Source organism: Primulina tabacum, chromosome 10 (assembly GCF_025594145.1).
Source record: "Primulina tabacum isolate GXHZ01 chromosome 10, ASM2559414v2, whole genome shotgun sequence".
NCBI classification, from domain to species: Eukaryota; Viridiplantae; Streptophyta; class Magnoliopsida; order Lamiales; family Gesneriaceae; genus Primulina; species Primulina tabacum.
In genome coordinates this window covers 8,168,087-8,194,377 of record NC_134559.1, presented here as the reverse complement: position 1 = coordinate 8,194,377, position 26,291 = coordinate 8,168,087, and the positions used below count along the sequence as shown (strand labels likewise).

The following is a 26,291-nucleotide window of genomic DNA, read 5'->3' as shown; positions in this document are numbered from 1 at the left end:
TAGGTCTCATGTGAGACAGTCTCACGAATCTTTGTGAGACTGGTCAATCCTACCGATATTCACAATAAAAAGTAACAATCTTAAAATAAAAAGTAATATTTTTACATGGATGACCCAAATAAGATATCCCTTTCACAAAATACGATCCGTGAGACTGTCTCACACAAGTTTTTGCCTTTAAAATAAGTAGAAAAGAGAGATCATCACAAAAACATTTATTTAAAAAAAATGATTTTCTTATTTTTATATATTGTCCTATTTTTGAGACTATATATTTAATTTTTGTGCTGCTCTTTCATACTTGAATGATATTTCACTTTCGGATTTTACTTGTTTGGCTAAAATTTTTAAAAAGTAGAATTTTTTTATGAATATTTAATTGCGATCGATTACCAACAACCCCAGGTAGAAACGCACTCACGAGTTATCAGGTGCACCTAACAACTACTATCTTTGACATTTTTTTTAACTTATCAAGAGTGAAACACATGTATTCTGATAAATGATAATATATTATTGAATTATTTAACTAAATGACTTTTATTTGATTACAAATTTGAAATCTAACATTCTCAATTTTAGCCTTTGCTTAATTTTTATATTTCTTGTATGTTTGAAGATCATTCTGCATTTTTTTTAATTAAAAAGTGTTAAAAAAATTATTGATCAATGTCATTATTCAAATTATTAGGAAGGAAAATTATGGGATATATTTGAATCAAAGATAAACTGACCCAAAATTTTAGACTCAACCAAGTTTCACTCTATTCAATTAGAAAGGTAAACGAGTCAACATTGGACAAATTTACTTGTGATAATCCTCACTATTTTCACATTATAAACTATTAGCTTTGTAGATGTTGCAAAGAACAAAATACTCTGCATTTTCTTGAAGAGTGAACTAGATCCTTGTTTACAATGGTTAATCTTCAATCCATGTGTCCCATTGAAGGATTTGAAATCTTAAAATGAAGGGAATAAATCCAAGAAATAAAATACCACATTGCAAGACGACCATAACAAGAAGACACGACGGTTCATTCGAATAAAGGAGTATCGAACTTCATCAGCTCAAGTCTTGTTTCTAACCTTCCTTTGAGCTTTCAAATCTAACACAATAACGGAGATATTATCTTTGCTTCCTCTATGGAGCGCAAACTGTGAGAGATAATCTGCTGCATCTTGGGCCGCAGGATCGACATCCTCACCTCTTTCTTTCGAAAGGGTAGCACCGTTCTTCCTGTGCCAAAGTTGGATTCGCCTTCGTGCCAAATCACAAGCCTCTTGATTTGTCATTACGTCCCATAGACCATCACTAGCTAGGATAAGGCACTCGTCTTCTTTGGCTCGAGGAATGAAAATCAATTCCGGATCAGCAATAACGTAGGGCCTCAAGTATCTATCACCTGCCCACAAAAGAAGTGATTATACTATTAGTTGTCTTGAGACTCTCGTCTGCAGACAAAACATTTGTAAATCAAGATCCAACATTAGAATTTCAAGATCCTAAGGTGGAACCATTTTTCAATTTCGAATAATTACTTGGTTCGAAACTAAATAGTATCATCACTTGATTTATTTCTAGTTTTCAATGGAATAGTGTGTGCGTGCGTGCGTGGTTAATGCTAGTTTTGTCCCCCAAATGCACCAAGTCTCCCCCCTTAAATCCATCTCTGCCCTCAACACAATCCAGATTCCTTTATCAGCCCTTCTATGTAGATACATATATCTTTCTGGAAATTAGAATGCAAGAGCATTCATTTAGAAACATATCGCATACCAATGGATCTTGACATGGCAAGGACCCCAGAAACTCGATATCCTTCCCAGTTAATGACCCTGCCTCCTGCAGCTTCTATCCTGGCGCACTCGTCCTCTCTATTTGGCTGGGAAAAAAGGCTGAAGCTAAACACACAGAAAACAAATGAAAAAATTTGATTTCGAAGAACACGAGCCTTACTTTATGGTCTATAGATAATGGCATCGATGCTTTCCCTCGACAAATAACCGCTCTTGAATCACCACAATTAGCAACAATAATATGAGTCGAACAGACAACAGCAATAACAGCAGTAGAACCAACTGAGTCAGGAGCAATAGGTGGAAGTACAGGGTTAAAAGCCATGCCCCTATTAGCAGCTGTGGGGAATCCTCCAACTTCATCATCTAGTTTGCGCAAACAATTGACGAAAACCTTCGTCCACTCTTCTTTCCAATTATGCACACCATTTTCAATCTTAGAATTTGCTTCGGAAGCAATACTTAGTTCCTCTGCTAAAGCTAGGTGTAGATGCTCTCGACAATAATTAGCAACCTATCCGTGCAAACAAAAAAAAAAATCTGCTCTTTAAACAAATTAGAAATACAATGTCACCTGATGGCTAAAATACAGTCAGATAAATCTAGTTATAAATAATACTTCAAGACAATATCAAAATCAAATTTTATTAAAGAGTACTTGCAACCTTAATAACATAAAATCTGAATCCTAAATATATTTTACTGTCTAATGAAAACAATTAGATAAAAAGGTATTGGTTGTGTCTACCTGGGGACCTCCGTGTCCATCAAAAACTCCGAACAGATGAGCCGTTGAATCTAAATCTTGACGCTCAGGAACCAAAATTTGGCCGTCACCCAACATCTGAGAAGGAATATTCAAGAAATGTGGAAGTGCAATAACCGAGTCTTCCATTTCGGACATTCTTCCACAAATCGATGACAAGCCCCAAAGGGGTGGAAAATCTAAGGGAGAGACCTGCTTGTTTATCTTCATTTGTTAAGAATCCTCAAGAATCAAAATGAAAATCGTCTTTCTGATTCTTCTAATTCCACAGCCACACCATTCTCTTCACTAGAAAAACAAAAAGGAAAAAAAGCTTCAACTACATCTGAGTTGATTGACGACTCCCATTAACTGAGCTTCTCAATTCTACAAAAAACACTTACATTCTTTACTATGAGATTAAGCAATATTTGATCAAAATTGGAGTCCTAAACTGGAATCTCCTTGATGAACGGAGTCGCTTGATTTCATTGAGCATCTACAATGCCTGCAAGACAAATGTTTGATGATCTTCCACGAGCTGCTGGTTTATGTAATCATCATATATCGAACAACTTTACAGTTTGCCCACGTTATGTAAAAGGTTTGCTGAACCATCATTAGAACTAAATTAATTTGAACTCAACATTTCCGTACCTCCATTTTGAATGTTTTAAAAAAGCAGAGGTTGTAAAAGCAGCTTGGTATAGATGGTTCTGAAAAAAAACTTTTGCTGTGGTTTTAATCCCAGTAATATAATCAGAATTTATCAACTCCGAATCAAACTTTCAAGCTTAAATGATGTAGCAACCAGTAATCTATTTCATCCATGAAATACAAGATGTAAGGTTTGTCAATCTCACATACATATCAGTTGAGACCAAAACATATTAAAACAAGAGTTTATTACAACTCCAATGGAAGAGATTCCATGACCTCAGAGAACTGAATTTATGACAGATTATTAATAATTCAGGAAATGTTATCTAAACTTCATCAAATAGGACTCAAAATCCACACAACAGAAATATATTAAGTACTAATCCTTTCTTGCAATGAGCTAGCACGCTATAAAGAGTATTTTACCATGATTCTTGGGTCCTTGACAGATTTTATTTATACACGATTCAATGTGACATCAATTATAATTGCAGTTCTTTGTAACAAGTCCTCTAGCTTGTGAAGTGTCTGGTTTGCCTATAATACATGTTGAAGATGATGACGAAGCTTTGATAAATGAGAAGAGAAGGTAAGTTATTTATTATATCCACATTACTAACTGGCATCATATCCCAGTTCTAAGTGAACAGTTGATATATTCTCTTGTATGCAGACACAGGACCAATAAAGCTAGGCGTCGTTCTCAATCACAGAGAGAGCAAAGGAAAAAGGGTCTAGCTTCTGAAGAACCTAAACAAGTTGCTGAAGGAGCTAAAGATGTAAGTTATTCGTGACTTCACAAGTTGGTTGTTTTTGGGCTTCATACAAGTTATCCCCGATGCTAGAAGTGTCACTAAAATTTTAAAATCTTACATTAGCCAATCATGTTTTGATTGCAATATCATATCGATAATCTTCCCAATAATTCTTTCTCCATAATTTTTTTACAACTTACGGGGCTCTGAACAATAGCTCTAGTATCATGCATCGATCACTTCACCGGATAAGCAACCGCACCGAACAACATGGATGATTATTACCCCGACAAATCCATATACTACAAGAGGCAAACTCGTCTTGAATGCGGGCTCAAGATCATTCTTTTGTTGAACTTTTTTGTTCACAATTTTTCACTCAATACAACTGATAAGTGGTGTAAAAGAACTCAATAGAGCTGAATACGAAAAAAATTGTAGATATAGTGGAGCTCGATTTCGATTTGAAGCTCGAAAATGTTAATATTTTTGCTCGAATTCGGTTCAAATCAATGTTCAAGTTCGAATTTAGTTCAAAATATTCGTGAGCTACTCGAAATAAATATTATGGGCTACTCGAATATATTTATTTAATTTATAATTATATTATATTTATGAAATATTAAAGTTCGCGAACGACTCGCGAACTATGGAAAAAAGTAATTTGGGTTCGAGTTCGGTTTTAAAAAAGTTCGAATATCTTTATGTTCGGCTAAAATACGACAATTTCGAGTACGATCAAATATTTTTCGAGTTGACTCGAAAAGCTCGCGAACTGGATCCATTGGTTTAAACCCCCCTAAGGTTGATCAAACCTTTTGAAAGGACCATCCTTTTAATCAAGATCATTTTTCTGTTATACCTTTTTTACACAATATCAGTCACTACAAGTCTGCCACTGATCAAACATTTTGACAATCCTTATGTGCAGGAACTGCCGAAAAGTACAGAAACATCCGTCTTTAGCACAGAGCCTGGAAGCAGCAAATCAAGCTCTTCCTCCACAAACACAAAGCCACCAGAAAATGGGGAGATCCCTGCTCTTTTATTTCCTTCCCATGTCGTTCCAAGAACAGAAGCTCATCCTAATGGTACCAGGAATATCAGGAACCGGCCCCCGTTACCCACAGATAATAGACGTACAGTCAACTATATCTTGGATCATGATAGTTCCTACAGATTGGGCACGGTGCAAAGGTCTGCATCTACTAGGGATTTTCGAAGTTTGGAGAACAAAAACAGGCCTCAATGATGCCCAGGAGCATGGAAACGGTAGAAAAATCATGATTCTTGACTGTTGTTGCTAAATTATCGAATCTCTCTCATGCTGCGTAGAATAACTCTTTGTTTTGTTCGGAAAAACTTGTGAATACTTGTTGATGAAACATATCGAAATACTACACAACAACAATTCCCCGTAGCGCTGCTTTTTTTTCTCAAGCTCCTAGCTGTTTTCTCAATTTATGGAATATATTTGAGTTCACATGCACAAGAAGAACGAAACATAAAAAGAAAAGAAAATAACAAAACTCGAAATAAACTAACATTGAACCGATCCCTGGTACCAATGCCAAAATTTGATGTGTTATCGTTGACCAACCAAATTTAAATTCTTAATCTCTAAATAAAATAGGTATCATGGTGAGCATGATCAAATTCACATGTAATATGAGATTTATTTCTTTCGAGGAAAAATAATTAAAATGAGAGATTTTTTTTGTATAATGACTAAATAATACTAAAACTAACTTAGCAAGTAATGAAAATTAATAATTTTTAAACGATAAATAAATAAAACAATGCATAATTAACGAAGGAGAAAAGTCAATCTTACTGAGTTCTGATTCAAGTAGATTCCACTATTCAATGTCTCACTAGCCGTCGGTCAACAAATTATTCATTCATGCAGTTCCAAGTATTTAACTTTAGAATTACAGGGATAGCCACTAAAATTCTTGTTTTCTCCAAATTTAATTGATCAAACTCAGCATCCAGTCAAAACTTATCAGTAATTAACTAGGCACAATAGCGCTCTATAAAAATAAAAGATTACATTTTAATTAATCCTAAAATTAAAATCTGACAATTGAATTAGCTGCAATTGATATATCCAATTTCGTTGATTTATTTAGATTAGATTTGTAATAATAACACAACACACCTAATCTGTCGTTATTCATGTACCAATCATTCATGACAATTACGGATAATTGAATTTATGGATATCAATAGAAAATCATACATCAAATTAAATTGTTAGATTAATCGATATATAACTTTCATATAAATAAATCATAAACCAACAAATATTTGAACAAACAATAATATTAAATTAAAGTGCAAAAACCTCACAATGATAAAATTGAAATATATGAAATATCTCTTGAATCAGAAATAAAACTTAGCCTAGAGTTTTTGATAAAAGACGAAAAATTATTGTGTCTTTCTCTTTTTTCTTTCACATGAAGTTGGCGAGAAGTAGAGAAAAGTTTAAAGAAAAACCACAACAACTAGAAAAAAAAACATAATACTATAAAGAGATTATGTTTATCAATAAGAAAACTAGAGTTTTTATGGAATAAAACTCTATAATATCTTTCCTTAGGCCATCTCCAACCCATAAATCTATTTTGGTGCAGTTTCTGCACCAAATATAATATTCATCTCCAACCCATTTACTTCAAATCTTACACTAAAAAGTATTGATGTAGCAAAAAATTATGATTATCCGAACTACTCTACTGGTTCGTAATCGGGTCCTCCAAGTAGCTTGTGGAGAGAAATCTTTGTGGGCTATCACCTGCGTCACAAACAAAGCGTCAGAGGCGCCGGGGTAGACACTCTGACGCTCAAATCAGGAAATAATTCCTAGATCGTAATTGAGAGCTAAAAAGTTTAAGTATCCAAAAAAAATCCTCCTTGAATAATGAGAATACTCTCTTATTTATAGATTTTTTTGGAGAGTGTATAGTGGGCTTGGGCTTTTATAAGGGCATCTCCAACCGTCCTCCATAATGGAGGAATCCTCCATTATGGAGGATGAAATCTTCTCCAACCGTACTCTATTTGTTTCCTCCATTTTAGAGTATGCAACAGTGATCCTCTATTATGGAGTATCACTGTTCATATAGAGGATTGAAAAGGGGTGAAAAATAATTACAAAACAGATATTTTAAAAATTGTCATATAGTCCTTTTGAAAATTAATAAGCGAATTACATGTAGTTGTGCCATGTTTAGCGAATTAATTACGTTTAGTTAAATAATATATTATGAAATTAATTAATTATATGTGTGTATGTGTTCGAAAATGAAATAAATTAAAAAAAATTATTTGGTAATATTTAGAGGATATGAGTTGAAAATGAAATAAATTAAAAAAATAGAGTATTTGGTAATATTTAGAGGATATGGGTTGGAGAAGGTGTTTGAAAATAGATATCATGAATCTCTATTTTGGAGGATAGAGGATGAAAAATATAGGATATGGATTGGAGATGGCCTAATTAATTGTGGGCTTGAACTTTTATAATTAATTTGAGCCTCATTACCCATCAAGTATATTCCTAAAATATTCTTTTTGTGTACTATTTATTTATAAATTTAACAATATAATTATAATTAATGTTAATATTAGTATTATAATTATAATTTTATTTTTATTAATAGTTAAATTTATTTATTTGATTCTTATATATATTAACTCTAATGTTTATAATACGAATTAATACAAATGCTTCAATATTAAAATTGACATAATTTTAATACAGATAATTTGTTTTTAGAAATTAATATAAGTCCAAATTCAAACATCTGAACAACTATATTCCTCTCACAAATGATCAATTAAAGCATTTCGTAGTGCATAGTGAGCATTTTTGTCTTTTATATTAATTAAAAAACATTAAAAAATTAAAAAAAATAAAATCGAATTAGTTTTTAAATATTAATAATTAACATAAATAAATAAATATTTTAAAAATCAACAATTATATTTTTTAAAATTTTTAGGATTAAATGTTTAGTTATTAAAATAAATATTATACTATTATTTTATAATATTTACAATTTTTAATACAAATATTTATAATAAATATATATTAAAAAAATTAAAAAAAATTAAAAAAAATGACCCCTGCGCGGGGCTGCGCTATTTTGGTGCATTGAAAGCTGCGCCTTTTGGCGCAGCGTTGGAGTTGCCCTTATGTCAATATTATATCCACCTTTCCAAAAGCTTTCAATGATTCAAATACCATAATTAAGAACATTAAAATATTGTATTATCATCATAATTTTTGGGTTTCTCTATGCAGTTATAAGACAATCGCGAAGCAGTCACAAGGCATGGTCAGACCTTGTTCTAGGACTTCTTTTGTTTTGGTCTTTTTTCAAAGTTTCATATTGAAAACTTCAAATGTGATAAAAATCACATTTTTAATCCAAATTTGCTTAAAGACAACAAAATAACATAAAAATATATCAATTAAATATGTCGGAAGCGGGAACAATGGAAATTTTGATAATAAAAATATAAATTATTACGCGCTTATCACGTGTATAACAATAATATATACTAGCGTCCTTCGGCACTCGTTACATGTATTTAAGTGATATTTTTTAATTTTATATTTTCTTTTTTATTATGAATTATATACATTTAAAAATTCAAAAGTTAAAATAAAGATTAAAGAACATAATTTATTAGTTTTATATTTTTGGAAAATGTGTAAAATAATAATAATAACAATGAAATACATAAATTTACTAAAATATATTTTTATAATATTTTTTATTAATTGAAAATACAATAATATTATAATTTTAGAGGAATGTTATTTTTTAAAAATCACCATGACACAAAAATTAATTACTTTAAGTGTCTCAAATTTAATAACACAATATAATATAGATAATATATTAAAAATATTTCAACAATATTTTTTTAACAATCTTCTAATATATATCTGATCACAACATTATGAATTTAACGCCAAACATATAAATCCCCAGAATAAGTATTTCAGCTTTTAAAAAAGTTATTATTAATTTTATCCATAAATATTATTAAAAAAATAGTAACAATAATTAATTAGATTTTTTGTTTCATGAATTAAGTAGATTTAAGATATAAATAGATCAATCACAAAAAAGTTATTACTAAATACAAATAAAATATTTATATAAAACTTTGAATCCAACAAATATTTTGGATTTGATTACTTTTAAAACCGGCGGTTTGGTTCGGTTTCTTCTACCCCTTCCCTTATTTAAAGAAGACTAGGTCTCATGTGATACAGTCTCACGAATCTTTGTGAGACTGGTCAATCCTACCGATATTCACAATAAAAAGTAACAATCTTAAAATAAAAAGTAATATTTTTACATGGATGACCCAAATAAGATATCCCTTTCACAAAATACGATCCGTGAGACTGTCTCACACAAGTTTTTGCCTTTAAAATAAGTAGAAAAGAGAGATCATCACAAAAACATTTATTTAAAAAAAATGATTTTCTTATTTTTATATATTGTCCTATTTTTGAGACTATATATTTAATTTTTGTGCTGCTCTTTCATACTTGAATGATATTTCACTTTCGGATTTTACTTGTTTGGCTAAAATTTTTAAAAAGTAGAATTTTTTTATGAATATTTAATTGCGATCGATTACCAACAACCCCAGGTAGAAACGCACTCACGAGTTATCAGGTGCACCTAACAACTATCTTTGACATTTTTTTTAACTTATCAAGAGTGAAACACATGTATTCTGATAAATGATAATATATTATTGAATTATTTAACTAAATGACTTTTATTTGATTACAAATTTGAAATCTAACATTCTCAATTTTAGCCTTTGCTTAATTTTTATATTTCTTGTATGTTTGAAGATCATTCTGCATTTTTTTTAATTAAAAAGTGTTAAAAAAATTATTGATCAATGTCATTATTCAAATTATTAGGAAGAAAAATTATGGGATATATTTGAATCAAAGATAAACTGACCCAAAATTTTAGACTCAACCAAGTTTCACTCTATTCAATTAGAAAGGTAAATGAGTCAACATTGGACAAATTTACTTGTGATAATCCTCACTATTTTCACATTATAAACTATTAGCTTTGTAGATGTTGCAAAGAACAAAATACTCCTGCATTTTCTTGAAGAGTGAACTAGATCCTTGTTTACAATGGTTAATCTTCAATCCATGTGTCCCATTGAAGGATTTGAAATCTTAAAATGAAGGGAATAAATCCAAGAAATAAAATACCACATTGCAAGACGACCATAACAAGAAGACACGACGGTTCATTCGAATAAAGGAGTATCGAACTTCATCAGCTCAAGTCTTGTTTCTAACCTTCCTTTGAGCTTTCAAATCTAACACAATAACGGAGATATTATCTTTGCTTCCTCTATGGAGCGCAAACTGTGAGAGATAATCTGCTGCATCTTGGGCCGCAGGATCGACATCCTCACCTCTTTCTTTCGAAAGGGTAGCACCGTTCTTCCTGTGCCAAAGTTGGATTCGCCTTCGTGCCAAATCACAAGCCTCTTGATTTGTCATTACGTCCCATAGACCATCACTAGCTAGGATAAGGCACTCGTCTTCTTTGGCTCGAGGAATGAAAATCAATTCCGGATCAGCAATAACGTAGGGCCTCAAGTATCTATCACCTGCCCACAAAAGAAGTGATTATACTATTAGTTGTCTTGAGACTCTCGTCTGCAGACAAAACATTTGTAAATCAAGATCCAACATTAGAATTTCAAGATCCTAAGGTGGAACCATTTTTCAATTTCGAATAATTACTTGGTTCGAAACTAAATAGTATCATCACTTGATTTATTTCTAGTTTTCAATGGAATAGTGTGTGCGTGCGTGCGTGGTTAATGCTAGTTTTGTCCCCCAAATGCACCAAGTCTCCCCCCTTAAATCCATCTCTGCCCTCAACACAATCCAGATTCCTTTATCAGCCCTTCTATGTAGATACATATATCTTTCTGGAAATTAGAATGCAAGAGCATTCATTTAGAAACATATCGCATACCAATGGATCTTGACATGGCAAGGACCCCAGAAACTCGATATCCTTCCCAGTTAATGACCCTGCCTCCTGCAGCTTCTATCCTGGCGCACTCGTCCTCTCTATTTGGCTGGGAAAAAAGGCTGAAGCTAAACACACAGAAAACAAATGAAAAAATTTGATTTCGAAGAACACGAGCCTTACTTTATGGTCTATAGATAATGGCATCGATGCTTTCCCTCGACAAATAACCGCTCTTGAATCACCACAATTAGCAACAATAATATGAGTCGAACAGACAACAGCAATAACAGCAGTAGAACCAACTGAGTCAGGAGCAATAGGTGGAAGTACAGGGTTAAAAGCCATGCCCCTATTAGCAGCTGTGGGGAATCCTCCAACTTCATCATCTAGTTTGCGCAAACAATTGACGAAAACCTTCGTCCACTCTTCTTTCCAATTATGCACACCATTTTCAATCTTAGAATTTGCTTCGGAAGCAATACTTAGTTCCTCTGCTAAAGCTAGGTGTAGATGCTCTCGACAATAATTAGCAACCTATCCGTGCAAACAAAAAAAAAATCTGCTCTTTAAACAAATTAGAAATACAATGTCACCTGATGGCTAAAATACAGTCAGATAAATCTAGTTATAAATAATACTTCAAGACAATATCAAAATCAAATTTTATTAAAGAGTACTTGCAACCTTAATAACATAAAATCTGAATCCTAAATATATTTTACTGTCTAATGAAAACAATTAGATAAAAAGGTATTGGTTGTGTCTACCTGGGGACCTCCGTGTCCATCAAAAACTCCGAACAGATGAGCCGTTGAATCTAAATCTTGACGCTCAGGAACCAAAATTTGGCCGTCACCCAACATCTGAGAAGGAATATTCAAGAAATGTGGAAGTGCAATAACCGAGTCTTCCATTTCGGACATTCTTCCACAAATCGATGACAAGCCCCAAAGGGGTGGAAAATCTAAGGGAGAGACCTGCTTGTTTATCTTCATTTGTTAAGAATCCTCAAGAATCAAAATGAAAATCGTCTTTCTGATTCTTCTAATTCCACAGCCACACCATTCTCTTCACTAGAAAAACAAAAAGGAAAAAAAGCTTACAAAAAGGAAAAAAAGCTTCAACTACATCTGAGTTGATTGACGACTCCCATTAACTGAGCTTCTCAATTCTACAAAAAACACTTACATTCTTTACTATGAGATTAAGCAATATTTGATCAAAATTGGAGTCCTAAACTGGAATCTCCTTGATGAACGGAGTCGCTTGATTTCATTGAGCATCTACAATGCCTGCAAGACAAATGTTTGATGATCTTCCACGAGCTGCTGGTTTATGTAATCATCATATATCGAACAACTTTACAGTTTGCCCACGTTATGTAAAAGGTTTGCTGAACCATCATTAGAACTAAATTAATTTGAACTCAACATTTCCGTACCTCCATTTTGAATGTTTTAAAAAAGCAGAGGTTGTAAAAGCAGCTTGGTATAGATGGTTCTGAAAAAAAACTTTTGCTGTGGTTTTAATCCCAGTAATATAATCAGAATTTATCAACTCCGAATCAAACTTTCAAGCTTAAATGATGTAGCAACCAGTAATCTATTTCATCCATGAAATACAAGATGTAAGGTTTGTCAATCTCACATACATATCAGTTGAGACCAAAACATATTAAAACAAGAGTTTATTACAACTCCAATGGAAGAGATTCCATGACCTCAGAGAACTGAATTTATGACAGATTATTAATAATTCAGGAAATGTTATCTAAACTTCATCAAATAGGACTCAAAATCCACACAACAGAAAACTGAAAGACGCTAATAGAAAATCTTCTTGAACTCTATTTCTATATAGTCTTTCGTCTATAAGACAAACTCACCAGCAATCCCAAGTTCCAACCACAACTTATCACAGACGCTAACATACACACAAAGCATGAAATTCTTGAACACAGAAATTACAACTTATGGAAAAAGATCAATCTTGAACCTTTAGAAGGCGAATAGCCAAATCCCATTTTACCTCTTGATTTAGGATGGCTTCTTCCGTCTCCCTCAACTTCCATGTATTAAAAGTCCGACCTTTGATCTCCACATGTCACCCAGAAACCATTTTATCAGTCAAAACTATTAAGAAAAAGCATTAACTACTGAGAAAAAGCATTAGGGACACCTAACGTTTTAACATAACGTAATTGGCAGTCCTAAAAAAAACGTAGCTCTACATAAATAAAAAAAACTGCTCATTCATACAGAAGAAGGCAAGCTGTTTACTATTTCAAAACAGTGCATCTAGTGGCCCTAATGCCTAAAAGTTGAAAAGGGCTGTTTCTTGATTTCTCAAGAGAGAAAAGGGGCCCCAAAGAAACATAAGCAATTTTGTGTCAACAATAAGGAAAACTTCGAATAACCTTCCCATCTTGCTTATGGCAAACTTCACTCCTCGTATAAAAAATTTTGTCTTGTGGGCCATTTGTGGACATGTGTCCATTTAGGTGTCCCATGGTGATATGCTCAGTACTTTGATGAATGGTTGCTTTCCATGGATGTCATTTTCTTTTTGAAATATCGGAAAACTACACATACACGCTCATAGACTTGGCTTTAGGAAATTGCGGGCCCTTAGCCAATAGAAACTCTCCACGGTTGGCAGAAGATTTGTTGGCTAATGGCAGAACACCAGAGTATTTGGTGTGACAGATGCTGGCTTATTGGTTGCGTGTCAATTTCTCAAGGGCTGGATTTTAAAACTATGGAGTCAAGTATTAAATGAAACATTAATCATTTTACCCTGTATGTATTTCACATTATATATGTAGTCATAAATATCATAGGATGATATGTGTATATGTGTGTATATATATATATATGTATGACTCTAACGTATACAAGTGTTATATGAACAATTATATTGAAAAAAAAACTTAAATTGCAAAAATTAAAATTTATGAATATAAAGTTACAAAATAATAAATATATTGAATTAGGATTGTAAAACTATATGATTTGTTTTAAATAATATATAATATTTCATTCAAGAAAATGGAAAATAGAGATATATAAAATTTGTAAGTATCACAAATTTTAGAAAAAGGGTCAAATAATCAACAACTAAAACATAAAAATTCAATCCACGAGTTGGTCAAATATAAAACAATAAGTATATATTAGATTAATATTACCATTATACATACAAAATTTTAAAATTTAATTAATAAGTCGTATAGTTTTTTTGTTTGAGCTCTACATAATTGAATTAAATTTTTAATGAACATAATAATTTAAAGAATAATTATCTTGTGAGACAGTCTTACGAATCTTTATCTATGAGACGGGTCAACCCTACTGATATTCAGTATAAAAAGTAATACTCTTAAAATAAAAAGTAATACTTTTTCATGGATAACTCAAATAAGATATCGATCTCACAAAATACGTTCTGTGATACCGTCTCACACAAGTTTTTGTCATTTTTTTTAATGTCCAATAATTTACGTACGTATAGTTATTATTATCAAACTAATAACGTGTTGAAGTATTATGAATAATAGGCTAGACGGGAATCAAATTTTCACCTATCTCCGCTCTCAACCACCGCCACGAGAAATTGAGAGGAAACCCTTCCAAAAAAAAAAGAAGGAAATAGAAAAACTTCTACAAACTAAAAGAAAGTGAAATTGAATTGCAAATTTCTTTAAAAATATTTTTAAAGAAACTTTTATATGAAAATTGGAATTATGACTAGTAAAATATATTACAATATAGAGCCCATTAATCATTAAAAAGTCATTTATCTTCGCAGATATATCGAGCTCATGTTACCATGGTCTCAGATTTGATACGAAAATTTCTGGTTCAAGGACAAGAGGTGGATCACAAAACCTAAATTAGGAGCAAATATTTCTAAAAGTTTCCCTCATATTATATCACCCCTTCCCCACTCGTCCATTTACGTCTATGTACTTGATAAGCTCAAATCTTATAGAGATTTGAGGATTTTATTTGTACTTATATAGATTTTTTATCCATAATTATGTGCTTAATTGAATTAATAATTGTAGATTTGAATAAAAGAAAAAAATTGATTAAATTTTGAAATAAAATAAAATTACAAGACTTCAAAGGAAAATGAAAGAAAATATTTTAATATTTTTATTATCTTGATATTATTGAAGTTTTGAAAGAAAAATTTGTGTATATCTTGATAAAGATGAATACTCATCTTTGAAAATAAAATCTACAATTTTATCTACAAGGTTTAAGTTTGAGATGAGCTTAAAAGAAATTGAAAGAGGAAGCTCATTGAGAAAGATAAAAGGAAGGCAGAAGCGTACGGAGAAAGGGAGTGTCATAACAGCAGAGGAAGAGAGAGGAAGTGTATAACAGAATGCCAGCGCAGAATAAGAAATGAAGGGAGGAATTTCTCAACACACGTCAAATCACTGAGAATTCATTTCATTCCTTATCAACTATGTTTTTTTCATTAAATTCAAACATGGATTTGCACTTTTATTTTGAATTTTTAGAGTAGACTTTTATAGACAAAGCCACGATAGGGCCGAGGACAAATTATTTTTGATGTTTTGAGTTTGATTCAATTATATTATTATTGTATTCATTGATTGATGTCGTTTATTATGTGTTCTTTTAATCTGACCAATTAAATTGAATATTTGTTGGTTAATCTAAAACCGAAAGGCTACAAATTAATATGTGCTTCATACATCAACCAACACATGGTTAAACCTACTAGAAATAGTATTCGGTTTCAGTGTATGTCTTTAGGTTGAAAAACTGAAATTTCAGAGCGACTTAATGTGATTGAATATAATTAAATTCAGTTAGTAATAATTGGACTGTTAGATTTAATTATATTTATTAATTCGAGAAGTCGTTTAATAGAAAATTTTGGGAACTTCATCGTGAATGAAGCAATTAATTATTGAATTTAATTTTGACACGTTAGATTATAAGTTTGTCTCGTTACCGTTGTGTGACTGAGTCGTTTTTTAATAATTTAAATTTCTTTTAAATTAATAGCTTGGATTATTTTTGGCTTTAGTTATTTATTTAAATTGTTTAATTTAATTTCAATTAATTTATTTCATCTCACTTAAATTTGATTAGCCTAAATTAGAAAAAAAAATTCATATTCTAGTATTTAAACATCGATCTATGTAGGTACGATACATGGACTCATAATCCAATTACTATTACTTGACCTAGTCCGCTTGCTAGATTTATTCTCAATCGAAATCGTCGGTCAAGTTTTTGGCGCCGTTGCCGGGAGATCGAATTGTTTAATATTAGGATGTATTATTTTCTTGAGATTATGTTTTTATTTAATTTTGTTGATTTTACGCATATTCGTACGTTTAAAGTTTGTTTATTTATTTTCAGGAATTATGTAACTGTGCATGAGCCGTGCTAAAGGAGACACATAATTAGAGCCATTTGATCCAGATATTGAGAATACTTTTCGACAGAGACGTAGAGCACAAAGGGATAAATCCTCAAACTCTGACGTGGAAGAACAGTTAAAACCAGAGGACAAGGTTGAAGCAGCAGGGATGGAAGCAATGGCCAACGAGGATGATGATCGCACTGTCTATGATCTCACTAGACAAACTACTGGAGGTTATGGTTCGAGCCTCACTCGTCCTACTGTAGAAGAAAACAATTTTGAGTTGAAGCCATCCATTATTCAAATGATACAATATCAAGTGAGATTTGGAGGATCGCAGACTGAGGATCCTAATGCGCATCTGGAAGGATTTTATCTATCTGTGACATAATCAAATTTAATGGAGTGAGCACTGATGCCATAAGATTGAGACTATTCCCTTTCTCTTTGCATGGTGAAGCAGCCGAATGGCTTAGAGATTTGCCAGCTTGCTCTATTACTACATGGAATGGTTTGGTTGAAATGTTCTTAAATCAATATTTTCCACCCACCAAGCTAGCACAACTGCGTATGGATATTTCATCTTTTCGCCAGAAGGATGGGAGATGACCTCAACATGGTTTTTCTTCATTTGAGCAAGTTCAGATTTTCTATAACAGAGTGTGATCCTTCCGTGCGTTCGGTAGGCAACCAATGGTAGTTTATACAGGAAGACTTCACGAGTTGCCTTGGAAATAATTTCAAATATGGCCGAAAATAGTGCAGGTTGGCCGGACATTAAACAAGAAAAGAAGGCTGGAGTTCTTGAAATTGATGTGTTGAATGCACTTACTGCTAAGATTGATGGTTTGGCCCATAAATTCTCTCAGCTGTAACCGAATCAAGCAAATCAAGTCCAAGGAATAGTCATCGAGGAACAACCCAATTTTGATGAGGAAGCAGTGAAACGTGGGAAATCAATGGAGACAGCAATCCAATCCATACAGTTCCACATACAATCCAGGATGGAACAATCACCCTAATTTATCTTGGAAAAATACTGAGAATTCTCTTAATCCAACACATATTCATCCACTGTCCATTCCTCAACAAGTGAGACAACAAGGATTATTGGTACCAGCAGCACCTCCAAGATTCAAGCAAGGAGATCAAAGACCAATTTATGAGGATGTTATGATGAAACATGTTGCGGGCATGGAGATGAGGCTGCAAAATCATGATGCTATCTTGCAAAGGTTGGAAACTCAAATGGGTCAAATAGCCAATCAGTTAGCAAATCGACCCAATGGAATACTACCAATTGATAGTGAGAAAAATCCGAAAGGAGTGAATGCAGTGAGTACAGTGATCAAGGCCGAGGAAGAGGAACCAAAGAAGCAGAATTCTAAAGATGTGGAGGAAAAGAATGATGGAGGAGTGAAATCAAATACAGAAGATGCTAAGGAACAGAACACTCACACCACCCTACATGGAAGACAGGTAAGAAAGCTAAGGAGTTTGATTCTAATGATAATATTGATATTAATACACTTCTTTTTCCTCAAAGAGTAAGGCAACTACAATTGGATCATCAATTTTCAAAATTTCTTGATGTTTTTAACAAATTGCACATAAATATTCCTTTTGCAGAGGCTTTGGCTCAAATGCCTTTTTATGCTAAATTCTTGAAAGATATTTTGACTAAAAAAAAGAAACTTGTTGATTTTGAAACTGTTAATCTTTCCGAGGAGTGTTCAGCTATTTTGCAAAATAAATTACCTCCAAAACTTAAGGATCCAGGTAGTTTCTTCATTCTTTGCACTATAGGTAGTTCTAATTTTAACAAGGCATTGTGTGATCTTGGTGCTAGCATAAATCTTATGCCTTATTCTTGTTTTGAGAAATTGGGGATTGGAGAAGTTAAACCAACCACTATTTCACTTCAACTTGCTTATAGGTCAACTAAATATCTTAGAGGGGTTATAGAGGATGTTTTGGTTAAAGTTGATAAATTTATATTTCCAGTTGACTTTTTTGTGTTAGACATGGAGGAGGATCGTGAGATCCCCATAATTTTAGGTCGTCCTTCTTAGCTACTGGAAGAGCTCTCATAGATGTACAAAAAGATGAGTTAGTTTTGAGGTTGAATGATGAGAATGTAATGATACTTTTGTTGAAGACCCACTGGAGATGCTTTTGGTGAACCCAAAGTCCACGGAATCAAACTAGAGAAGAGGTGGAGGAATGTATGAACAACTTGGAGGTATCAAAGCCTCTGCCAAGATTGGTAAATTCAAAGATTGGGGAGTTTGGACATATTCCAAAATCACTTAAACCTTCCATAGAAGAACCCCCATTCCTCGAACTCAAACCACTTCCTCCTATTTTAAAATATTTATTTTTGAACGAAGAAGATAAACTGCCAGTAATTGTTTCTTCTTCCTTGACATGTGATGAAGAAGTTTGTTTCCTTTTCGTTTGTTTCGAGATAAGCTTTTGTGAGTGCTGAAGGATCACATATGTAAAGTTGGATGGAGCATAGTTGACATCAAGGGGGTTGGTCCATCCATGTGCATGCACAAAATTTTAATGGAGAATGAGCACTCCCCCGCTATTCAACCATAAAGGAGACCAAATCCAGCTATGCAAGATGTCGTCAAAAAGGAGGTAATCAAACTCATTGATACAGGTATGATCTTTCATATATCCGATAGCAAGTGGGTAAGTCATGTGCATGTTCTTCCTAAGAAAGGGGGAATCACAGTTGTTGAATGTGAAAATAACGAGTTAATTCCTACTAGAACTGTGACTGAGTGGCGTGTTTGTATTGATTATCGCAAATTGAATGATGCCATAAGAAATGATCACTTCCCCTTACCTTTTGTTGATCAAATGTTAGAGCGTTTGGCAGGTCATGTTTTTTTATTGTTTTCTAGATTGTTATTCTGGATATATGCAAATCAACATTGATCCCGAAGATCAAGATAAAACAACCTTTACGTGTCCTTATCGTACTTTTTCTTATAAAAGAATGGCGTTTGGTTTGTGTAATGCTCCTGCTACTTTTCAATGTTGTATGATGGAGATTTTTCATGATATGGTTGAAAAGTATATTGCGGTCTTCATGGATGACTTTTCTGTTTTTGGTTATTCCTTCGACTCTTGTTTGATTAATTTATCAAAATGCTAAAGAGATTTGAAGAAACGAATCTTGTACTTAACTGGGAGAAATGTCATTTCATGGTAAGAGAAGGAATTGTCCTTAGTCACAAAATTTCTGAAAAAGGGTTTGAAGTGGATAGAGCTAAAGTAGATATCATGAAAAGCTTTCTCCCCCAACTAATGTCAAGGGAATTCGTAGTTTTATTGGGCATGCATGTTTTTAATGGCGATTTATCAAGGATTTCTCAAGTATTTCTAAGCCTTTAACTAATCTGCTAATGAAAGATGTTCCTTTTGTTTTTTCTGAGGATTGTTTACAAGTTTTTCAAGTATTAAAGCAAAATTTGACCACAACCCCAATCATTTCGCACCAGATTGGAATCTACATTTTGAATTCATGTGTGAAGCAAGTGATATTGCTTTAGGAGATGTTTGGGGGCAAAAGAGGGACAAATTCTTGCATGTAATATACTATGCAAGGATGAAACTTTCAGGAGGTCAATTGAACTACTCTACTACAGAAAAAAGTTGTTGGCTGTTGTGTTTGCTTTGGACAAGTTTTGGTCATACCTTGTAGGGAGTAAAATGATAGTTCACACAGATCATTCAGCTTTGAAGTATCTTTTAAACAAGAAGAAGGTCAAGTCAAGATTGATAAGATGGATCCTTCTATTGCAAGAATTTTACAAAGAGATCGTGGATCGCAAGGGGACTGAAACCAAGTTGCTGATCATCTATCGAGATTGGAGAAGCCCGAGGAAGGTAAGTATGTAATTAGAGATGAATTTCCTGACGAGAGGCTTTATATCATCTGTAATTTATCATGGTATGCTGATTTTGTCAATTACTTGTCATGCAAATTTATTCCTTCCCATCTTACATATCAGTGGAAAAAGAAGTTCTTTACGTATTTAAAATATTATCTTTGGGAATGTCCTCTTTTGTTTAGAATTTGTGCAGATGACATTATTTGTAGGTGTATTCTAGCGGAAGAGGTAAGTTTTATACTTGCTCATTATCATAGTGGTCCAACTGGAGGACATTTTGGGGTAACTAAAACGGCCACAAAATTCCTTCAAGTTGGATTCTATTGGCATACACTATTCAAGGATGCACACAATTATGTTTTGAATATGAAAGCCAACGTGTTGGTAATATTTCAAGGAGACATGAAACGCCATTGAATAATATTTTAGTATGTGAATTGTTTGATGTGTGGAGAATTAATTTTATGGGGCTTTTTCCAGATTTCTTAGGAAATAAATATATTTTGGAGGTTGTGGATTACGCATCCAAGTGGGTAGAAGCAAGTGCTTGTAGAACCAATGACTCTAAGGTTGTGATTTAATTTTTAAAGAAAATATTTTTGCAAGATTTGGCACACCTAGAGCCATTATTAGCGACGAAGGAACACATTTTTGTAATCATCATTTTGAATTTCTTTTGGCTAAGTATAGGATAACGTACAAGGTGGCAACACCTTATCATCCTCAAACTAGTGGTCAAGTAGAAATGCCAAATAGGGAGATTTAAGAAAATTATTGAGAAGACGTTGGATCTTCGAGGAAGGAATGAGCTAGTAAATTGGATGATGCATTGTGGGCATATAGAACAGTATTCAAAACCCCTATAGGAACTTCCCTTTTTCGTTTGGTCTATGGAAAAGCTTGTCACATTCCTATTGAAATAGAGCATAGGGAATCATGGGCTATTAAATTTTTGAACTTTGATGTGCAAGCTACATGTGATCAGCGTCTTCTATAACTCAATGAGCCAAAGGAATTTCGTCTTGATGCATATAAGAATGCAAAAATCTACAAGGAAAAGACAAAGAAGTGGCATGATGCAAGGATTGTGCACTGGGAATTGAGTCTGGACAAAGTGCTTCTTTATAATTCTCGTTTTAAACTTATGCCAAGTAAACTTCGTTCCAAATGGTCTGGGCCTTTTACTGTTACTGAAGTTTTTCCATTTGATGTTGTAGAAATCCGTGGAAATTATGGAAATCCCTTTAAGGTGAATGAACATCGATTGAAAATTTTTCATGGAGGAATTATGGAGAAAGAGGAGCCGAGTACCCCTCTGCACGATCCGAACTAATTTATAAAGGGAGTTGTCTGGCTAAGACAATAAATTTAGCGCTTGCTGGGAGGCAACCCAATTATTTATTTTATTTCCTGTAATTTCACTTTTTATTTTTACTTTTTCATTTTGTTAGGTTAATCCTCTGTAATTTTGGTGTGTATATGGATTAGTGGAACGAAGCAAGATGATTCAGATGCTGGAAAGCTTAAACTGTTGAAAAAAATATATTACAATCATCGAGGAATTCTATCATCTTCATGTTGCACTTCATGGATCTTAAAGCAACACTGCCAGGAAATTGTTTTGTTACTATTATACTCAAGTTTTATATACTTTTGAATGACATGACACTGAGGACAGTGTAAATCTAAAGTGTGGGGGATTTGTGTTTTGTTTCACGTCACAACATTAGCATTTGATTCAATGTTTAATCTTCGAGCATGAAAATTTTTCTGGTTATTTTTTAAGAAACCGCACTTGTGATTACATAACACATTAATTGATTTTCTAGATTTTTTTTAACTCAAGAGATTGAATCACACTTAGAATTGACTGAGATGAGCTGTAGAAGGATTTGAGCACAAACTAGTTTTGTATCATATTTTGAGACATCATCTATGCACTTTAGGTCATATTTAGATGAATTGATTGTGAATTGGCAAGAGGTGAGCTCATAAAAAAAATAAAAAAATAAACAATCTAGAATTTGTCTGATTATCCTTCGAGGCGAAAATACGGAGGAGAATGAGTTAGGGATGATTTATGCGATCTTTGGACCGTTTGATCCTTTCGAACCTACACAATGCATCATTCATATCCCTAGTATTCCCTTTTGATCCTAATAAATCAAATGGAGTGTATCAAAGACATACATTAACCCCCACTCGAATTCCTTCAAAATCCCACATCAACTACTCATACAATATTCTTCTACCTTAATTTTGAGAGAATTAAACCTCCTTTAGCGATTTAAAATTTTCAATAACTCTCATGTGTTGATAATTGATAAGAAAAATTGGAGGAATTTGAAAAAGAAATCATGAAGAAAGGGAAGGGAATTGATGAAAATATATATATATATATATATATATATATATATATATATATTGAAAAAAAGGAAGAAAGAATGTTGTATGATATGGTGATTGAAAAAAAAAAATAAAAGAGAATGTTGTTGAAGATTGAAAAAAGCTAAAGGAAGAGAAAAAAAAAGATGGGGGAAGATGAACGAAAGTAGAAAGAAGTTGAAAATGTTAAATGGATGATGATGAAATTCAATAAATGGAGGAAGATAAGAGATGAAAGAGTGTGTTGTGTCATTAATTGTTTATGATGGATCGGTTCGAGCACCTGCGAGGGTGCTTCAATTACGATATTCTCAGTGAGCTGTAATAGCTCGTGTTCTAAGAATGTATACACCGATGAATTAGATCGAGTTTGGTTTCAAACCAAGCAAAAAACACTCGAAGTAATCTTTCGTAAGAAAAACTGACAGATTTTAAAATCTAATGACTTGTGTAAACCGATCTACTGAAATACGGGGAATCGGTTCTGGCTTTTATCAGTTCAGCTATTGACAGAACTGAACTGATATCAGCTGAACTGATCAAATCAGTTTAAAACACAGTTAAGCAGTTAATACACAAGATATGTTTATGGATGTTCGGAGACTTCAACTGCTCCTACGTCACCTCTTCTACCACCTCGGGTAAGATCCACTAGAAGACTTGATTTATACAACACCTTGTACAAACTCACCCAGCTTAGGACTTACCTACTGCCTAACTAAACTCCTAGTTTAGACTGAAGGCATCACCTTCCAGCCAACACTTGTTTAACGTCTGTGTGTCAAAGACCACATACACAAGTTTTACGTCTTTGTGCAAGACGGTATTTGAGTGGTGGTGTGTGTGTGTGAGAACCGATCTCTGAAAACAACCCGAAAGGTGTTCTCATACACTGAGGGAAAATGAGCTTCTATACTAAGCCGATATAACTTGAAGTATTCCCTCGACTGACTAATTACTTCTTTGTAAGATGATATGCAATAAGTGTGCCTTTTCTTGTTTTTCCACACTTCCTTGGTTATAGTTGTTGATGGTCTTGATCTGTATTTATAACAACAATGCGACCGTACATCAAGACTCATTACATGTGATCGTTGCAGCTTGACTGTGTTCCTTGAAATTTGTGTCTCGACTTTTCGGACAGCCATTCTGGAACATTTTGTCTTTAAGCTTTGCTGCAACGTCCATTATTGTACTATTTGATAGTACAGTTACTCTTGTACCTTTGTGCGCAGCTGGATCCCATTGATTAAGCTCGTCGAATTCAGCAACTGATTGGTTCTAACTGATGCTCTGAACTGGTCATGAACTGATCTTCAGTTGGTCTGGTAAAATCAGTTGACTCGTTAGTTGAACTGATTTCACTCTTTCAGTTGATCTGGTCAGCTACGCTTTTCATCAGTTGAACTCTTCATTAGCTGGTCAGGCTTCTGAAGGTCTTCTGTTGAACCACCTATCAGCTGGACAATCTGTTGAACTGGTTTAAAATCATCAGTTGAACTGGTTCAGTTCGATTAATCAGTTGGTACTTTCTGTTTGCATTCTTCGATAGCTTCATTTACGTTCAGCTAACTGCACACTTAGGTAAGTTTTCATTAGTAACAAAATAACAATTTTTGTTAACATCAAAATAAAGTAAGATTGCGAATATGAAATGTTCCAACAGTTAATTTTCTCTCATTTTGAATATCCCTATCTTTATTGTGCCGTGAGCCATGGCCTAACATTATAAACTTGAAAAGACTTATTAACCGGGTCATATTCCTCTAACATTTAGTGGAGAAAGGTATGAAAGACAAGCCTATGGAGAGTTTTTTTTAAAAAAAAAAATTCAGAAAATATGAGCACTACTTGAACTAAAACACATTTGAGAAATATGAGTTTTGACTTCCACACTACACACGTCTCATTATCTGGATTTCTAGTGAATGTTTGAGTTTTAAAGTTGTAATGAAGGTGTATCTTATTATTTTCTAAGTGTGATCTTCTGATTGAGTGTGACGGAATTTGGAAGGTTGAAAAGTGTTGATTGTGTCAATTTTGTGATGAATCATTGAATATTCCACCGTTGTATTTTTATCCTCTGATTTGCTCGATGACGAATAAAAGCTAAGTGTGTGGGGGAGGGGGAGGTTGGTAAGCCCAAATCTTATAGAGATTTAAGGATTTTATTTGTACTTATCTAGACTTTTTATCCCTAATTATGTGCTTAATTAAATTAATAATTGTAGATTTGAATAAAAGAGGAAAATTGATTAAATTTGAAAATAAAATAAGTTTACAAGACTTCAAAGAAAAAAAATACCAAAAGAAAGGAAATAAAATATTCTTATATTTTATTATCTTGATATTATTGAAGTTTTGGAAGAAAAATCTGTGCATATCTTGATAAAGATGAAGCCTCATCTTTGAAAATAAAATCTGCAATCTTATCTATAAGGTTTAAGTTTGAGATGTGCTTAAAAGAAATTGAAAGAGGAGGCTCGTTGAGAAAGATAAAAGGGAGGCAGAAGCGTACATAGAGGGAGAGAGCCGTAACAGCAGAGGAAGAGAGAGGAAGTGCAGAACAGAATGCTACAGTGAAGCAGCAACTGCGCGGAAGAAGAATTGAAGAGAGGAAGATCGAAGACAGAAGCAGGAGGAATTCCTCAACACGCGTCAAATCACTGAGAATTTCTTTCATTTCTTCTCAATTATGTTTTCTTCATTAAATTTAAACATGGATTTGCACTTGTTTTGAATTTATGGAGTAGACTTTTATAGACTAAGATCACGATAGGGTCGAGACAAATTATTTTTGATGTTTTGAGTTTGATTCAATTATATTATTTATTTTTATTCATTGATTGATGTCGTTTATCATGTTCTTTTAATCTGGCCAATTAAATTGAATATTTGTTGGTTAATCTAAAACCAATAAGCGATAGATTAATATTTGTTTCATACATCAATCAACACATGGTTAAATCGACTAGAAATGATATTCGGTTTCAGCGTGCGACTTTAGGTTGAAAAACTGGAATTTCACAGCAACTTAATGCTGTTGAATCTAATTAAATTCGGTTAGGAATAATTGGATTGTTAGATTTAATTAGATTTATTAATTCGAGAAATCGTTGAATAGATAATTTTGGAAATTTTATCGTGAATGAAGTAATTAGTTTATTGAATTTAAATTTGACACGTAGATTATAAGTTTGTCTCGTACCGTTGTGCGCTTTAGTTGTTTTTAAATAATTTAAATTTTCGTCTATGTATTATTTTTGGCTTTAGTTAATTTATTTAAATTGTTTAATTTAACTTCAATTAATTTATCTAATCTCACTTAAATCTGATTAGCCTAAATTAGAAAAAAATAATTCATATTCTAGTATTTAAACATCGATCTCTGTTGGTACGATACATGGAACTCATCATCTAATTACTATTACTTGACCTAATCTGCTTGCTATATTTATTTTCAACCGAAATCATCGATCAGTACTCATCTCTACGCAATTCCTCAATCAGAATAACACTAGGATACCAGCCAGCATACCTCTGCACTTTTAGCCACAAGTTAGAGCGCACAGAT

At 33.0% G+C, this 26,291-nt stretch overlaps 2 protein-coding genes and 1 long non-coding RNA gene across 10 annotated transcripts; 1 reads left to right on the top strand and 2 right to left on the bottom strand.

Annotated features, from left to right (window-relative positions):
* Positions 1 to 940: 940 nt before the first annotated feature.
* LOC142505821 (protein phosphatase 2C 7-like) lies at positions 941 to 3,535 on the bottom strand. 3 transcript variants are annotated; one of them, XM_075618934.1, is made up of 5 exons: positions 2,946 to 3,535; positions 2,549 to 2,849; positions 1,961 to 2,314; positions 1,781 to 1,886; positions 941 to 1,406 (listed from the first exon to the last, which is right to left on the bottom strand). In XM_075618934.1, the coding sequence occupies exons 2-5, from the start codon at positions 2,774 to 2,776 to the stop codon at positions 1,072 to 1,074; spliced, it is 1,023 nt and encodes a 340-aa protein (XP_075475049.1). In that variant the 5' UTR covers positions 2,777 to 2,849; positions 2,946 to 3,535; the 3' UTR covers positions 941 to 1,071. The 3 variants fall into 3 exon arrangements, with proteins under 3 accessions (XP_075475049.1, XP_075475050.1, XP_075475048.1); XM_075618935.1 differs by having other exon boundaries at positions 2,549 to 2,854; positions 2,959 to 3,535; XM_075618933.1 differs by having other exon boundaries at positions 2,549 to 2,854; positions 2,950 to 3,534.
* Positions 3,536 to 3,613: 78 nt separating this feature from the next.
* On the top strand, positions 3,614 to 5,230 carry LOC142505739 (uncharacterized). Its single transcript, XR_012804488.1, has 3 exons — positions 3,614 to 3,794; positions 3,879 to 3,984; positions 4,892 to 5,230. It is a non-coding gene; the product is annotated as an uncharacterized LOC142505739 (long non-coding RNA).
* Positions 5,231 to 10,175: 4,945 nt separating this feature from the next.
* Positions 10,176 to 13,447, bottom strand: LOC142505637 (protein phosphatase 2C 7-like). Of its 6 annotated transcripts, none has more exons than XM_075618704.1 (6): positions 13,011 to 13,447; positions 12,204 to 12,307; positions 11,783 to 12,088; positions 11,196 to 11,549; positions 11,016 to 11,121; positions 10,176 to 10,641 (listed from the first exon to the last, which is right to left on the bottom strand). In XM_075618704.1, the coding sequence occupies exons 3-6, from the start codon at positions 12,008 to 12,010 to the stop codon at positions 10,307 to 10,309; spliced, it is 1,023 nt and encodes a 340-aa protein (XP_075474819.1). In that variant the 5' UTR covers positions 12,011 to 12,088; positions 12,204 to 12,307; positions 13,011 to 13,447; the 3' UTR covers positions 10,176 to 10,306. The 6 variants fall into 6 exon arrangements, with proteins under 6 accessions (XP_075474819.1, XP_075474822.1, XP_075474818.1 ...); XM_075618707.1 differs by having other exon boundaries at positions 11,783 to 12,083; positions 12,200 to 12,307; positions 13,044 to 13,447; XM_075618703.1 differs by having other exon boundaries at positions 13,044 to 13,447.
* Between the last annotated feature and the right edge of the window lie 12,844 nt (positions 13,448 to 26,291).

Excerpts from the sequence above, each read along its gene's own strand:
- LOC142505637 (XM_075618704.1), bottom strand. The coding sequence starts at position 12,010 with ATGAAGATAAACAAGCAGGTCTCTCCCTTAGATTTTCCACCCCTTTGG. Across the intron at positions 11,550-11,782 it reads ATGGACACGGAGGTCCCCAG|GTTGCTAATTATTGTCGAGA; the intron begins GTAGACACAACC and ends TTGCACGGATAG. Across the intron at positions 10,642-11,015 it reads TGCCATGTCAAGATCCATTG|GTGATAGATACTTGAGGCCC; the intron begins GTATGCGATATG and ends TTTTGTGGGCAG.
- LOC142505821 (XM_075618934.1), bottom strand. The coding sequence starts at position 2,776 with ATGAAGATAAACAAGCAGGTCTCTCCCTTAGATTTTCCACCCCTTTGG. Across the intron at positions 2,315-2,548 it reads ATGGACACGGAGGTCCCCAG|GTTGCTAATTATTGTCGAGA; the intron begins GTAGACACAACC and ends TTGCACGGATAG. Across the intron at positions 1,887-1,960 it reads CATTATCTATAGACCATAAA|CCAAATAGAGAGGACGAGTG; the intron begins GTAAGGCTCGTG and ends CTTTTTTCCCAG.